Here is a 17,325-nt window from a genome sequence, read left to right on the forward strand (position 1 = left end):
TGTCGGTGAAATAAACTGGTGATAATTACATTATATTTCGGCTAAATAAGTCCATGATTCGTAGGAGTATTACCTGATATTTGCTTTAGCTATAATTTGGAAAAATCTCTGAAGGAACCCAATCAGGTATTCAACCGACGCGATATTCGAACTCGCTCGAGTGCAGTCTCAAAGTTATGATTTCCATACAAAAATCTGTAGACCACGTCGATTGTTCATATTTACCTCGTCATTTAAATGATGGTTTACAAGCAAACATTATCATGGGGATAGATAAATAAGTTTATTTTTTCTCGCATCATGTTAATATCAAAACAAATGCTTATGCAAATTTTGGCCACTCGAGCACAATTAATTATGTAATTGAGGCCTAAAAATATATTCACACTTCAATTAACTCGTAATTGCGATCGAGTGGCCAAAATTTGTATAAGTACTTGTTTTGACATTATTAACAAGGTGAAAGAAAAAAACTTTTTTATCTGCCCCCATGAGAAATTAAATTATGTTTTATTTAACGACGCACATAACTGCCAAGGTTATATTAGCGTCGCCGGTGTTCCGGAATTTTGTTCCGCAGGAGTTTTTTTTACATAGCGGTAAATCTACTGATATGAGCCTGTCACATTTAAGCACACTTAAATGCCGGGATCGAACCCCCAACCTCGGGCACAGAAGAGGCGAGCACTCTACCGACTGCGCTACCCACCCGGACACCCATGAAAATATTTGCTTATTAGATATAAACTTAATTGAAGATATGTATTCAAGGAAATCTAGATTCGATATCTGAGAGATCTTCCAGCACATATGGTTGAAAATGGATTGTAAGGCATATTTCTTCCAGGAATTACCATCAAGTGGAAGGATTTCTCTACTCTAACTTCATGGAACATACCTCCAACTAGTTTCCAGCGGTCACTGCGTACGCCCCACACTTTTCGCATCTCGTCCACATAGAGCAGCGCGTCGCTACGCTTCGAAGGCTTGTCGTGTAACAACGCGTTCCACTGGTCGACGCCGTCCAACTTCTGCAGGCGCTCTGGGTCTCCCCCTGCAGCTCGGTATAACGTGGGCAGCCAGTCGGTCACGTGCACGAGCTGCGAAGACACTCGCGGGGTTCCCAGGCCCGCAGACCACAGGGCGCCAACCCCGCGCACCCCTCCTTCCCACTGCGTCAACTTCAGCTGCCAGTGGGTCAAAAGAAGCCAGTTGACTCACTAATTCTTTTCCATAGAAACAATTTAAAATATAATTAGCCTATGTATTTATTTTTAAAAAATTCACTGTAGCTTGATAAATATAGAGAGGCCTAAAAAAGTATGCACACTTCAGCGTGAGAAATATTTGCATAAGAATTGTATTAATAAATTGGTACACAAGACAAGGGGTGGTTGTAAGACAATTTTAACAACTACTATCATATGTGCTCGAAATGCTCCCCTATACATCCAAACACTTCTGGGTTCGGCGGCCTATTTCACGAGCAACGTTGACCAGTATGTCTACATACGCCATTTCAATTTCTTCACGTACCCCCGACAATGCAGCTAGTTTACTGCGATGCACCATATCCTTTAGAAACTCCCTTAACTAAAAGTAGAGTTGTTAAATCCTATCCACTGACCTGGCATGTCTCGAGGATATAGGTTCTCACGTTTCGGTGGTAGTGTGGTGCGTCATCTTATTGAAAATAAAATTGCTTATTTTCAATGGAGATAAAATGAATGTGCGAAGCATGTCGAAGTGCACAAGGCCAGTACCTGTTCATTCAAAAGGAATGGTCCAATTACACACCTGGACGACCGTCTAGACCGGACTATGAGTCTCAAAAATTGACGGCCTTGTCCACATAAATGTGTCGACTTTCGGGAGCTCAATACACACAATTGTGGTGATTCACTATACCATTCAGCTTAAACTGTGCTTTGCAAACCAAAAGTACCACTTCAAAATGAGCTAATGTTGCCGCCATTTTGTTTTACTGTCCTGTCAGTTAAATGTCTTGAGATCAGTGAGCTCTTCACTGCTTGATATTTATATAACTAGCACCATCTTTTGACAGAATATCACGCTACACATTTCCGCCGTATAAATATCAACTTTGGAAGAATTCATATAATAACCTCTATGAAAGTGTATACTTATAGGTAGGCTTCGAGATTTCGGACCCAATAGAGCAATTCAGTGGGAAATCCGCATAACGGCGTACCGAGTATAGTGGTAAAGCGTACAGCGAGTGGGGGTACTGTAGAATGAATTCCAACAAATACGCAAAGGAAAACGCTCTGGATTTGAAGGTTCTGACGAATAATTTGCTTTTCGTACAAACATATTTTCAAACTGTGTCTGAAACTATTACACGGTTAGAATAGTCAGAGCAAGAGATGCCGGAAGCCCTCAAATTAGTTGAGGAAATGACACAGAGAATTAATGAGACACCAAGTACACCGGTTACTGTACGTGTAAAACAGAAGTGGAAATCAATTTTATGTCAAAATAACGGATATGGATCATTGTGTAATATAAACAGCAAAGTAGTGGACACAGAGTCACCCGAGAATGAAGGACTGTCTCTTAGAGACTGCAATGATGTTGGGTTTTTTCGTTTTGCTCCAATCACGTCGTGCGACGTAGAGCGCAGCTTTTCACAGTACAAACTGTGTCTGACAGATAAGAGAAAAAGATTTACGTTTGAGACACTGAAAATGTATCTTGTAGTACATTGCAATTCGGTACTGTAACTGCATTTTCTAAAGACGACCAATAGGATAAATGGAGAAATTAAAATTGCTACGTGTTTATTTCCACCATTAACACTGTGTATAATTAAACACAAATGCTTATAAAAGACAGGAGAATAAATGCTTTTCACATTCTTTTGACATTGTCATTGTTTATTTACTTTCAGAATGTCCATATGTGTGTGTTCCTCCATACTACCGTACTCTAATCTAAATAGCAACGTTGTTACCTCAACACATCTCTATCTTTCACTACCTGCAGCGAGTCAACAACCAATAGTACATGCACCGTAAACTTAATGTATCGGGTCCCAAGTCTCGAAGCCTGCTTGTAGGCATATTTTTTACTCCTCTGTATTTACTTGTTAGTAGTGAGCTAATTCTTCAATTCATTCCTTTGCCCATTGAACGAAGAAGTATAAGTTACGAGATTCAGAGCTGTAGATTTAACAAACTATGTGTAGCTAAATTGGAGTATTAAGGTAATTTAATTCAGTGAATTAAATCACTGAGAGAAGTGATTAGAAGTCTGTTGAAAATTATGAAATTGGCGCAACGGATAACGCGTCAGACCTCAGGTAAAAGGTAGTGCGTTTGAGATCCAATGCGGTAGTTTTTTTTATTCCAATACGCCAATAAGTGGCGTACTGGCCCAACAAATATTTTCACACCATTACATGCAAGTTTTTACCCGCAGATCCCTAGTTCCCTATCTCTAAGTGCATACCTAAAAGCTTACCTGGTTGGCGCACACGGTTGATTAGTTCTTAACAGTTAGCCTGCACGCAATCCCTAATAAGACCCGAAACTATCACATAACATTTCACACCTCTATTTAATTTTAATACTGGAGTATAAGTATCAAATGTATACTACTTTAAAGGGAGTCTGTATACCGAATTTTGACAAGAAAGTGAAATTTTAGTTTTTATCGTTTTCGGTAGTTTAATATGTATAAAATAATTTGATTTCATTTCTTATAATTGCCAGTTTATAGCCTTATCTTCAGTAAAAATATTGCAGTAATTCTTAATGCAAAAAATGTTACCAATGAATTTTCTTTTTCCAACTGCTCAGTGGAATTTTAAATTTATTTAGCCGATTATATACATAAAAGTATGTTACATATGCCCTATTTTTTTTCTGAATTCGTATCTTTTATCACTTCTGAGAAAAGTGCTCCCAAAATTGAGAAATTTAACATTGCAAGATAAGGAAACTTCGATACCATTTTTTGCACTTCATTTTGTGACATTGGTGCACTTTTCTCAGAAAGTCTTGTACCCAGCAGTCTGAAATTAATATACAATATCAATGTGGCGGCATGTTACACAGTAGATTAAAAAAAAATTAAGATTATTTCTATCATCAGCAAAAATAAAAAATAATTTGTAATAATTCTTAATGCAAAAAATGTTATCAATGAAATTTTTTTTCCCATTGCTCAGCGAAATTTTAAATTTATTTAACTGGTTGTATATATGAATGTATGTTATATATGCCTTATTTTTTCTATATTTTGTATCTTTTATAACTTCTGAGAAAAGTGCACCCAAAATTGAGGAATTTAACATTGTAAGATATGGAAGTACAGTTTCCTCTTAAGAACGGTTACTCAGATATTTTTCGTCAGAGACCCTGGGTTCCTTACATAAAATGCTTGTCTACAATCCCTCTATAACCAGATAAATTCTTCGGTTGAATTCTGAAACATCCTATATATTTAAAAAAATAAACATAAGTAATTTCTTAGGGCGCTATTCATAGACATTTCGCTAGCCCGCGCTACGAGCGTGCTAAACTAGCCCCGGCTATCGACTGATTACTTGTACGGGATTCATATCACATATATCATATCATATCATATCATATCATATCATATCATATCATATCATATCATATCATATCATATCATATCATATCATATCATATCATATCATATCATATCATATCATATATCATATATCATATCATATCTCTGTAGTGCTCGGGAAAAGTGACACGTCAGTTTCCACAAACCTTTTTTGATAATTTATTGACAACTTACGGAACATCTGTTCGCTTGGAAAAGAATACATAGGTATTCCTCCCATTACAATAATTCATACAGAAAAAAATCAAATCGACATAAACCAGTGTAAGTTGTCAATAAATTATCACAAAAGGTTTGTGAAAACTGACTTATGTCACTTTTCCCAAGCACTGCAGATATCATATATCATATCGCTAACACTGAATACGACAAACGTTAGTTCGCTGATCATCCACCGGAAGTCCGCGCTAAGAATGTCTATGAATACGGTCCTTAGACATTAACTCTAGTGCTGGGGAGCTTAACTGCCGGTTGGTATAAAAGCTGCGCGGTCCATGAACGTTTCATAGACAATCCGTTCACCCAGTAGATATCTAGCAATATAGTTTGCAGGAGGCGAACAAAAACGCCTTTATGTTTAAATTTTTCTCACTACAATTCTTTGTAAGTGAATTCTTCGATTTAAGCTGTCGATTTCCCTTAAAATTTGAAATTCTAACCTATAATGATCAGATTTATTTCACAACCTGTATTGAATAATAAGAGTACTGTATGTCAGTGATTGGCCTTCAAGAAACGCCTGCAATTTACAATTCTTAAGTAACCAATTATCGCAATGAGTTCACCTATAAAATTGATGGTTTAGTTTATGGTCAATTTCTACTTTGTATGAACAACCTCTTTCATACATTGAATTCCCCAAACTCATTCACCTAGGCCTACATGAATTTTAATTTCAATGTGTAATAACCGAATGATACGAACCTAAGAGAGCATTCACGATTAATCTCTTTTCAAAACAACCCTGAAACAAAATGATAAAAGAAGAAGACTCACACCGCGCAGTGGGTAGTTGGAGCCCCAGTTGGGCCAGGCGCCAACAGGAAGCGTTGGGGCGCCGTTGTCGGATATAAACAAGATTACAGAGTTCTGGAGCATATCGCGGTCCCTCAGTGCTGCCACCACTTTCCCCACGGATTCGTCAAGCTTCCACATCATTGCTGCAGGACAGATACATTCCAACCGTAATTTGATCTGTTTATATCAGACTCACTATAGCTATACTCGTATGTTATGTTTAATTTCCAGCAGTTATTTCTCGGGAGAAATTTTTCTCCGTTGTTTTACCAGCCACAAGAACAACCTGCCACTGCACAAAACTGCGAAGAAAGTTTAAGAATGTTCTGTAAAATTTAACGAGCAACAGCAATAGGGATAAGAGAGTAGAAATTCTCAGGAAAGGAGGTTATTTAGCAGAATAAGAGCACTCCAAAATAACAAGCTTGCACTGAAGCAAGCGTTTTCAACTTCTGGCAAAAGAAATGCAAGCCACAATAAAAAGTCTAAAGACTTAATTCCCTGAGTAACTGTTCCTGTTTTCTATTAATACACTTCCATTGTAAGTATTAGTATGATATAAAGTTTCTCTTCTTATGCTTTTATATTTTCATAATCTTATAATGGTTATTTTCCGAATGATTTTATGTTTGAACAAACTTTTATATCCATAGTGGCCTCGCATTAAAGAAATAAATTATTTAACGTATTTTTCAAATTTATACAAATTTTAATTATGTATGTATGTATGTATGTATGTATGTATGTATGTATGTATGTATGTATGTATGTATGCATGCATGCATGCATGCACGTACGTACGTATTTCACTTTACGTAATTCGGGTTCCGCATATTGCGGATAGATGGCAGGACTGTGACCCATTTTGCTAGTTGTACACCACTTCGACGGGCCACACTGTACATCAGGGGTCTTCAGCACAGAGCACGCTGGGAATAGTCTCTCTTACCCGCGGAAAACGCAGTGCACTAGGGTGCACTCCGTAGCTGCTAGCGGGTATGCTCTCTATCTCTCCCTGTTGCACGACAGTGCACACGGGACAGCACCGCGTACCCATTGCACATTTCAGCGAGTGCTGACGACCACTGCTGTATACGATGTGTATCTGTGGAGAGTTATGTCGTGTAACTAGGGTGAGTGTATGTGTAAGTGTTCGTGTAAGTGTTCGTGTAAGTGTGTAGTGTCTGGAATGAGTGATGATGGTAAAGATGAGGAAGGGAGAAGGGGAAACTCGGTGCCGGCACTTAGCCTACTCCTGTCGAATAACACCAAGGGGGCCGCCAGGCTTAACATCCCAATACGACGGACAAATCACTATAAACAGTGACATATGCCTTCTCTTCATATGCACTGCGGAGAGATTTGGGAATTAACCTAGGCATATTAGTACACAATCTAGTGATTAGAAGTTGTGCACCGCCATCTCTCCTAGTTTTAAATATGAATGTCAAGAAAATAATATTCAAATAATTTAATTCGTATACAGTCAAACGGAAAATGTCTAATTTAGTAAGATTAGAATTCCATGCAGACAGACAAGGTGCTTACCGGCGAATGTCTTGCGGTTGGGCTCAATGATGTGAGGAAATCTATCGATGACCTCCTGCGGGGCTTCCAGCAGTTTCCCGCGATTGCCAGCGTGACAGGCAAGATGAGACAAGTAGAGGAACAGTGGCTGCGCTGTGTCGTGTGTGGTGATGATGCGCACTGCCTCTTCGGTGAACACGTCCGTCGCGTACCGCCCAGACAGGTCCCACGCTGGCGTCAGGTTGCGGAAGAAGTCCAGGCCGCTGAGCTGTCCGCCCTCGAAGCTCTGTGCAAGTTATCAAACAATTATTCAAGTGACAGACTTACAAATGAATTTCAAAATTGCTTATAATTTTTTTCTACTAATTACAAAGTTCCTTTTGTCTGAGTTAAATCCAATCGGTCACAATAGCCTACATGAGGAGGCGAGACCTGGCATGTGAACTATGCAAAAGGGAATAAAATGAGATATGAGAAAGAGTTTGTTTCAGGATGGTTAATATTATACGAATCTACTGACACGGAAGTTCACCTCAGACTAAAATTTATCTTTCCCCTCCATATCCATTAGACTAGGCGGCATTTCGGAAGGCGGTCAGCTGCTATATGCGCTGTAGCATTTCTGATATGTGACGTCACAAGCTTCTACAGTAGAACCAATCGAAATCAGTCTATAACAAGTACTTCCCGAGTTCGTTCGTTCACGTGTGAGTGTTTCAATGCATTGAATAAATAAAACTAACATTTACTGTGTGTGTTTAAGATAAATAAATGGAAGAAGAGACTGTAAAAAGACAAGCATTGCATAGGCAGGCGCGGAAAATAGTGTTTAAAGTGTATAATTATTTTTAAACGTTGACGAGCAGGACGCTGCCGCCCATCTTGATGCTGGCTGCAACGCTGCCAATGCGCAAGACACGACTGCAGAAGCATGCGGTGTGGGATTGAGAACCGTGCAAAGAATATTGTTAGTGAAGGAAAGAGGGTTTGTTTGGTGTCATGCTTACAGTAATCAACGGCTAGGGTCATTATTTTCTTTTGATCATTTAAATTCTCTCCTATGCTATTTGTATTGCACGTGCGCGTGAAGTACGATGTGGCAATGTTGTACGCTGCCTTGAACTCACTATCTGTCTCTCTCGACGCAAACGCTAGCAGACTACCGCCTTCCGAATTGCCGTCGACTCTAGTGATGTAGCCACGGCACATGAAAAGGTCACAGGACTTATCTTACCTCTTCTACTGTACTACTATGCTATCTCATAAAACGATATTCTGCAGATACTATAATATTGGTACGTTGAGATGTTTCGTTCGCAAACCAGAGACATTGTTGCAAGAAATAGTTCATCGGTAAATTTTAACTTATAACACCTCATTCAACGACAACTTTCTTCTAAGTACCATTAATGTACTACACTGGACATTTCTTGCCTCTATGAAGAAGCCTTGCTAAGAATTTTTACCACCTTCAGACGGACGTCGATCTAATGAAAGACATGGCAACCATTTTATTGCCGAAGATGATATATTAGCGGTATGGAAATGTTTATCGAGTAAGTTATTCACGTCTATTTCTTCTATTTCTATTATATAACGGTAGCCTAAAGGTAGCTTCTTATTATCCTTATTGTGACATTTTTATTTAATTAGAAGTTACTTTCCAGTACTGAGAACATTTTAGTGTGAGTACATAATTTATGTCGTCTTTCACATAAGTACGTAATTAAAAACTATAATTTGGCCTTTTATATTCATTTAGGTACTGTAAACCTTCTGAATTATAACTCAAAATAACATGTAGTAGGCCTAACTAAAAAATCCTTAAGAAAGACAATTAAGTCTATCATTTACACAGACCAAAGTAAAATATCTGTTAAAGAAATCCGACACTTATTTAAAAACGTTAAACGGTTTCAAAAATTGAGAACGGTAATTATTGAAACGTTGCTGCAGCAATCTTGATATAATTTTGAGAGAGAAGTTCTAGTATTTCCAATATCTTTATCTGCTAGAGAAATAATAAGACACTCAGAATATAACTTTCAAAATCAAACTTATAAAAGTGTTGTAGAGAAAATACAAAGCAGCAATATTTCAGATATGATGCGTACATACATTATATGAACATTTCTGAATATTTATTATTAGGTCATCGCTATTTTTTCCGTAAATGGTGTTATATATAGAAAAGTCCCATACGAAATTTGTGACTGATAAAAACTGATATGGGATAGATTTCTTTGGTGCTACAATTAACTTATACTACAGAAATCAACTGAAAACTTCTACATTGTATTATAATTCAATTGGAGCAAAACTCCAAATTTATATTGCGAGAAATTATCATAGAATTGTACGCATTTTGGGCTAACGTCTGAGGCATGAGATATGGCACAACGGCACGAGATGCCGTGCAAATCTCTTCAGTTCAGAAACATAATATGAGCAGTTGAGAGAAATAGCACTACCGATTCTTGCAACTAGTCTGCTAGAAGAAGTTTGATCATTGTTTAGGAATTGTAACACTTTTAGTCCTAACTATTTATCACTATGACAGCACCTCTTTGAACACTGTTTCTTTCGTTAAGCAGTTAAGGTAACTTCTTAACTTCATCCTAATTTCTATTGTAGTGAGATAATTCACCGTTCAAATAATAAACATCTTGTTTTGTTAAAATGTTAGTAACTGTCTTAATTTCAGGATTATGATTCATTTCACGCCATAGTGAATAAAATCTGGCTGAACCGATCCTCCTCTACAAATCCACACAACATAAATGTTAATCTGTATTTAACGACGCTGCATCGATTGCAAAGTTATCTAGTTTAGGTAGACTAGATTGTAGGGAGCTGGTATTTGACGAGCTAACTCTGAGTTATTGCCATAATATCACTCGACATCCACCTCATAATAGGAATGTACCTCGAAAATAGACCCAAATCAGGTAATCAGTTCAAACTGAATTCGAACCAAGACTAACAGAAAAACTAGTAGCGTGCCATAACCATTTGTAACTTAAATCTGTTCCTTGACAGTAATTTAAAATGTTGCACACTGCAACATAAAGTGTACTTTTAGTGCATGGATGCCTTGAAGATGACTAAAATAATATAGAATGCTTACAAATGTACGTACATAAGGATGAGCATGTAACAACAGTCACGTAAACTGTTTGACTTTGAAATTTTGTTAGCATACAATACACGAGAACACTTAAAATACTCATATATGCAGCATTATTTTTGGGAAAACCTGTATTAATCAATTATAATTTTACTGAATTACACAGAACACGAGACTGCTCGACAATGAGGTTTGTATTATGAAGAATACTTACAATAGCTGGAGCTTTCCCGCTCGTAGCCCTATTTGAAGCTAAAGATTCTTTTATGGGCTTCAGAGGTATCTGTGAAGAAAAAACAACTCTGTTAATAATTATTTCTGTGTTCTCTGAAAGAAACTAGATCTATTTCAAGTGATAGCCATCTTCTTTTTTATTTCATTGTACTTAATGTTTCCAGTTACGTGATATTTGCAAGATGTATTGTTATACTGAAATCAGGTTGCTGTAATATATTTCGGCATTGTTTCATGGAATCTAGAATTTTTAATCTCAGACATATTGAATCCATTAAGTGTAAAAGATTATGAAATATGGCTCTAAGGCAGCGGTCATCAGCACAGTGCACCCTCGGGCTAGCGTTTTCTTACTCGCGGATAAGACATTGCACTGGCGTGCATTCGTGGCTGCTGGCCGGTATGCTTCCTCCCTCTCTCTTCTGCATGATTGTGCATATTGCGATACACTTCTTACCCGTTACCCATTCCTGCTCTCAGGGATCAGTACACTGTGCGAGAATTATGGGAATTTGTACTTTGTCGTACATCTAAAGTCATCCACAGTTTCGGACCTAAGTCTCTGTCCCATCATCTGGGACAATAGTAAAGGAGAACCTATGGCTGAGTTGGGTCTGTTACCAACAGCTATTCTCCAGGAATGGACTAGACGTAAAGAAGTGATACCACGTCTCTTAGATCAATTACCATAATTTTTTCTCCAGTACCGGTTTGGGTCCCATCATTGACAGGACAAGATATGAGCCTATTGGATCCGTTTTCAAGAGCTTATTTCAAAGACATTATAATAAGAGACAGCAAAGAAAGAGAAATTGTTTGTTAGCTCCTTTACCAAGAGTAATTCTCAAATAATGATCTTGGATGGATCACTAGAAAGAATAAGAAAATTGGGACCTATCTATTAGATTCAATATCAAGAGCTTTTCTTCTGGCTTAGACTCAATAAGATCAAGTAAAGAAAGTGAACCTCTCTGTTGGATTCGTTACCAATAGCTAATATCCAGCGCTCGCAGGCGGCCCGGGTTCGATTCCCGGTCAGATCAGGGATTTTTTAATTGAAAGAATCCATAGTGGTGGACAAGATCGCAGTTGGGGTTTTACTCGGGGTTCTCCCGTTTTTTTCCCAAATTAGGCATTTACATAATTCCGTCACCAATTCTCATTTCATTATCGTTCCGTAGCATTCCCCGAACGCCGGCTAGCGACGCACGGAGGGTGCTGGCCTAGGGACGAGTGGGGTTGCCTGCTCGAAACCTGGGGAGACAGAGAACCTTAGTGTGGTCAGCCGGTGTGAGTTTGGGAATGTGTCACCAGAGGGCTAGCGCAATAGACCTTAACAGGTCGCAGTGCTGGGCCATAGTGCCCCCCTCCGTTAAATTCAATTCAATTCTCCAGCGCCGGGCTGAACTTCGTCATAAGGGAAGACAAAGAAAGGGAACGTCTCTTGTTGGATCCGTTACCAATAGCTATTCTCCAGGACTGGGCTGGACCTCATCATCAGGAAAAGCACTGACAACACACACTCTTGAGCCTAAAGAAATGAGAGAAATCTTGAAATTCCTGCCGGGAATCGAACCATATTATGCTGAACTTGTAACCATAAACGTTACCACTTCAGTCACAATGGAAAGAACTGTAATAAATAGTATTTTAACTTTCAATGTTTATTCAGCTATGAAAGGGGCCTAAGTATTGCAACGAAAACTGCAGGACCAAAAATGTACTGTGCATCGTCAGAACTGTACGGGTGATAATTTCGCTCACCAGGTCTTGGTAGATGTGGTCGTAGTAGCTTATGAGGCCATTCATATATCCTAAGAAAGAATCAAATCCGCGGTACGTTGGTGTGAGTTCCTTCCTATAGAAGCCGAGGTGCCACTTGCCGACCATTCTGGTCGTGTACCCCAGATCCTTGAGATGTTCGGGAAGCAGTCGCGCTGGGGGAAGACCACGCGGTTCCGACCCTCCTATTGGAATTCCTTGCATGCCTGTAATAAAATTGGAATGCATTTATTTTGTGAAATAATACCTGTGAAAGATGTTTTAAAGTTATGGTTTGCGGCTGATTTTCCATTCTTTATTTGTCGTGTCCATCAGTATTTCGGTACAATACAACTTTCTAGATTATAGCCAAACATTCCAGTAAGTGTGTTCGATCCATTCCCTGTTCACTATGAGCGTATTCCGAATTTCAACGATGACGTCACTGATGCTCCACCGGTGTCGCACCGGTTCCATCAGCTTGCAGAGGTGGTGGCATTCTCCATCAGCCGCCATCAGTGAATCTGATTGGTTCTTGTATAGAGCGGGAATTAGCAGACGAATAACATCGTGCACTGTTGTGTCATGGCGGTGTGTTCTGCTTTGGTTCTGCTGTATTGTTTGTAATGAGCATAACGTAAAAACAATATGTTAATGGCTTATGAGCGAACATGTCAACGGACCAGATATTACTACTGATTCAAGAAATAAGTTGTTTATGCTCTCTTTCCTTTGAACGAGACGACAGTACGGTAATTTCGCAAAATCTTGCTAGCGTAGCACAGACAACAACTTGTACAGCCGCCATGATAGCCATCGAACCTTTCAGCAGTTTTGTTCCTATTTCGCTGCAGCGTGACGTCATAGTTGTCCACCGGTCCGGTGAGATTTGGAATGCTCTGTAGGCTATCACACAGAATACAGCTGGGGGAATAAGAGATGTTTGGCCTATGAAACAGTCGAGAAAGCAGTCATGTCCATCTACAGATAGGAACCACTCACTTTCTGAGTGCATTAAAAAACGTTCCTGGATTATCGAGAAGTTTTTCAGATTGTGGTAGGCCTATACCTAATTTACGATCTTGTTTTTAGCATTCAATGCTTCTTTTAATTGAAGAACGAGCTAGCTATGCTTTTATTTGCGGAATATATTTTCAAACTTTTCACTTCTATGAAACGATTTAATACAACTCTTCACCTGACTGCAAATTAAAAATGTTTGTAACCATTCATATACAGGATAGAAGTGAGATAACGACGCGAACAGAAGATAATGGTACATCACATTGAAATGAATAAAACACATTAAACACGTTTTGTAATTAAATGCACGGTTAATTAGAAATTTAAGTTGCAAGTTTAGACGTCTGGCAACACCGCCGCTAACCTCTGTAGCCCACGATTACGACAGCCTGGTATTGCCAACTTCTTTGGGTATTGCACTGCAGGTATCATGGACAAATTGACAGACCGCAATAAATGGCTGCGTTCAGCCGGGACAGCGCTGAAATAGCAGTCGCCATTTTTCGTAGCAAATTTTTTTTCGCTGCAAGCCAGCGAAGGTGGAGGAGGTAGGGAACAACCAACGGTGTCTTATATTCCGGAGTAGACGGAACAATAGCGTGTTTCTTTGTAAACACAGCGGACATTTTGCAATCTGATCGTTCAGCAACTCACAACTGCTGTACTCAGCAAAAATGAATAGCTGAATTAGTGCTGTCCCGGTTAAATGCAGCCATTGTGTCTGGATTTGGCATAGTCCTCTCCGGTTATCCTTCTACTTAAAGTCTTTGAGCTGCAGGGAAACTACATCTTGTCTCGCCGTAAATTAATGGCATATCGAGATATTCACCGTGTACATAAATTGTGGCACTGCAATACTCGATACACACCCACACTGAATATCAATAATCGGTATGTCTGCCAAGATACTAACACACATTGTATTGGTTCGCCTTGTAATACTTGTGCAAAAGGGAAATGAAATCTGGCTTGTCAGACAATACGATAAAATTCTCCACATTCTCTCTCTGATTGCAACGTTACAACCTTTATATCGATACGAGCAAACATCATTATCCTACTCGCAATAGTTATCGAATTAGAGAATGTTAAAAATTTGGCAAAAAATTTCTGAGAAAAATATAAAATTCCGACCAATATGGTATTAGAATTTTTGTTACATAGTACAACGTGAGAAATTCACTAGAAAATTTGCATGATTATTTTACTTCCACTCTTATAATAATATAAATTACTTTAAAGCATCAACTGAATTTTTGTTACATACAACATGAGAAATTAGCTAGAAAATTTGCATGATTATTTTACTTCCACTCTTATAATAATATAAATTGCTTTAAAACGTCAACTGAAACGTAGAAAAAGTCTAGAAAAGCATTAGACAGATAAGGTAATTCCGGGAGAGATGCCCCACGGGGAGAGTCGCCCCACCCTCCTTTTCTCCTTATCTCAAAACCCCTAAGGAATCGACCTTGGGACCATTTGTTTAATTCGTATACGACCCTCGAAGGCAAGCAGTGCAATCTTTGTGACGGTTTTTTTGTGTGTGAAAAGTGAATAGAAAAAGGAAATGCTATTTTTCGTAGGCTTTGTTATAATATTTATAATTTTTCAAAATTCGTAATTGGGATAATGGATATGTGTATGTTGCTTAATCCAATATATTTGACAAGTACATGCATTGTACTCCATTCTAAAAAAAAATTAAGTAATTGTCCATAACGGCTGCCCTTAAATACATAAGGTCATGCTAAAGTGAGAGATGCCCCACCTCTTTGAGGGAGAGTTGTCCCATATACTTAAGAGTGATATTGCCGTACGTAACTAATTATTATTAGTGTCCTTGCTGAATTTATTGGAATTTCAATTGAATTATTATATTGGAATAGAATTATTATATATTAGAGGCCAATAAATTTTAAAGGATGACCAAAACTTGCTAGAGGATCACATATTTTCAAGAGGTGTCCAAAGTTGAAATCCATGAACATATTAAGGAATACCGGTATTCTAAATTTGTTGCAGCGACATTTTCAATAAGTGCCCAAAGTTGAGGGCCTTCAAAATTTTAAGGGATGTCCAAAGTTATGTTTGAAAAAGACATTTCACGACCAAACGTTAGTCAATGCAATCCCAGAGATTTCTTCAAACTTACTGTAACTTTTTGGGGAACTGGGAATTAATGGAGCATCGCACTGTTATGGAATTATTTAGAGAACAATCCACCCACTGAAATCTAGTGGAGTATTCAAGAAATATCCAATGGCTGCAATTCTTCCTAGAGCGAAACCTTGAGTTACCTGTCAGGCAGTCAGAAGGATCAGCCATCTCACTGAAGAGGTTAAGGTATGTCGAGACAAGAAGTCAAGCAGTATTTTGACCTACTGGAAACAACTCTATCTGAACGCAATTTGTAGGAAAGCCACATAAAATAGAGGAAAGTGGCATCCAACTAAACAAATTTACAAGGAAAAGTGGTTGAGAAAAAGGGATCCAAAGATGTTGAAGTCCAACTTCAGGCGAGAAAGGTGGAAGTGATTCTGTCATAACATGTTGCAATTCGGAGGGAACATTTGTTCCACCGGCAATGTTTGAGACGAAAAATGGAAGTTTTTTGACTGATTCCTAGCAAAAACGGGAGTTTATATGAATGCAAAATCGTCCTATGTTCCATCAGAATTATTTATGAAGTGATTGAAGCAAAATGTTACTCCAAGAAATAATCCTGGCAAGATTCCCTTAATTCTGGATGAACATTCAGCACATTTAGATAACATAAAATGCTAGAATGAGGATAATGAATCACAATTGTTTGCCTACCAACCTATGCAACTCAGGCACTTCAATCTCTTGATTGCTCACATTTTAAGTCTCTCAAGCATTATTTCAAGAAGAGAATCACAGCAATGGATGGCTTATAAAAAGCAAGCATGACTATCCATCTAGAAAGCTGCGTTGGTAGTAATAGACAGGTCATTTGGATTTCGAGCCAGAGGTTTCTATCCTTTCAATCCAGATGCAGTTCCTGAGCACCTCTTCAGTATTTATGATGCATCAATCAACAACACAGCTGTAAGAATTCCTTTCTGTGCCTCTTCAGGAAATATCGAAGAAAAGAAAACTTTATCGGCTACAAGTTCTAATGATAACGGGATAATAAGTTGTAATTTCGGCTCAAGTGCCACGATGGCAAATTCAGCAACAGCGACTCCTTTCAAATCCCTTCATGAAATAAACTTTGTGCCAGCAATATCTTTTGCTGTGAACAAAAGAAAGCGATCGGTAGAACGCGTTACAGATGGAGATAAAAATGGAAACACCATCTTTGAAAGCCTCCCAGTTCCAAAATCTTAAAGTCAAATTCTTCAAAATCTAAATCTACTAGATATAGAAGACACTTTTGGAGAAAATATGAAGAGAGTGTCGTCAAATGAAACAAAGTAGATAGTTCCTACTTTGTTGAGTACCCTGAAAATTTTATCAAATGAAGTAAGTTGTTGATTGGATTCAGTGACTTTCCTGCAAGAAGTTGCACAACATGTGGGCTAAGTGCCATATGTGTGGTCGCACTGAAAAACGAGCTCAGAAAATGAACTTATTGGAAAAATAAAATAAGCAACATTATTAGAGTGTTATTTATCAAATTAATAGTTTAATTTGGGAATTACCACAGCAGGGCATCTCTCCCCTATATGTGTGTATATTACAGTGATGTCGTATCTGATTAATTTTTATTTTGCCAATTGTTGTGTACGAATTATCGATTGTTTCATATTTTACATAAACCTTTAATGCATGTCACATGCTATAACACATGAATAAAGTATCTGCTTTCGTTTATTTAATTTTTAAACGATAAAAACCTTAAGTGGGGCAACTCTCCCGGAATTACCTTATAGTGAAACTTTGGCAGGTCACATGGTCTAATATAGCCTACTCCCTCCGTTCCAAAATATGGTAGGCTATAGGAAGATGTTATTTATTTCGTTCCAAAATATGGTATACATTTGTTAAACATC

At 38.3% G+C, this 17,325-nt stretch overlaps 2 protein-coding genes across 5 annotated transcripts in view; one reads left to right on the top strand and one right to left on the bottom strand.

Annotated features, from left to right (window-relative positions):
* The window catches only part of Syt4 (Synaptotagmin 4), a 527,459-nt gene that overhangs the window by 209,399 nt on the left and 300,735 nt on the right, over positions 1–17,325 (top strand). The gene's annotated exons all lie outside the window — the stretch shown is intronic.
* Positions 1–17,325, bottom strand: part of LOC138696368 (arylsulfatase B-like) — a 205,346-nt gene that overhangs the window by 7,376 nt on the left and 180,645 nt on the right. For all 4 annotated transcript variants that reach the window (XM_069821238.1, XM_069821237.1, XM_069821236.1 and 1 more), the window contains 5 exons: positions 12,287–12,510; positions 10,503–10,571; positions 7,183–7,447; positions 5,614–5,777; positions 899–1,187 (listed from right to left, as the gene is read on the bottom strand). In XM_069821238.1, the coding sequence (XP_069677339.1) occupies positions 899–1,187; positions 5,614–5,777; positions 7,183–7,447; positions 10,503–10,571; positions 12,287–12,508 (1,009 nt within the window). In that variant the 5' untranslated portion in view covers positions 12,509–12,510. The remainder of the gene's footprint in view (positions 1–898; positions 1,188–5,613; positions 5,778–7,182; positions 7,448–10,502; positions 10,572–12,286; positions 12,511–17,325) is intronic.

The sequence above is a fragment of the Periplaneta americana genome, chromosome 3, assembly GCF_040183065.1.
Source record: "Periplaneta americana isolate PAMFEO1 chromosome 3, P.americana_PAMFEO1_priV1, whole genome shotgun sequence".
Taxonomy (NCBI): Eukaryota; Metazoa; Arthropoda; class Insecta; order Blattodea; family Blattidae; genus Periplaneta; species Periplaneta americana.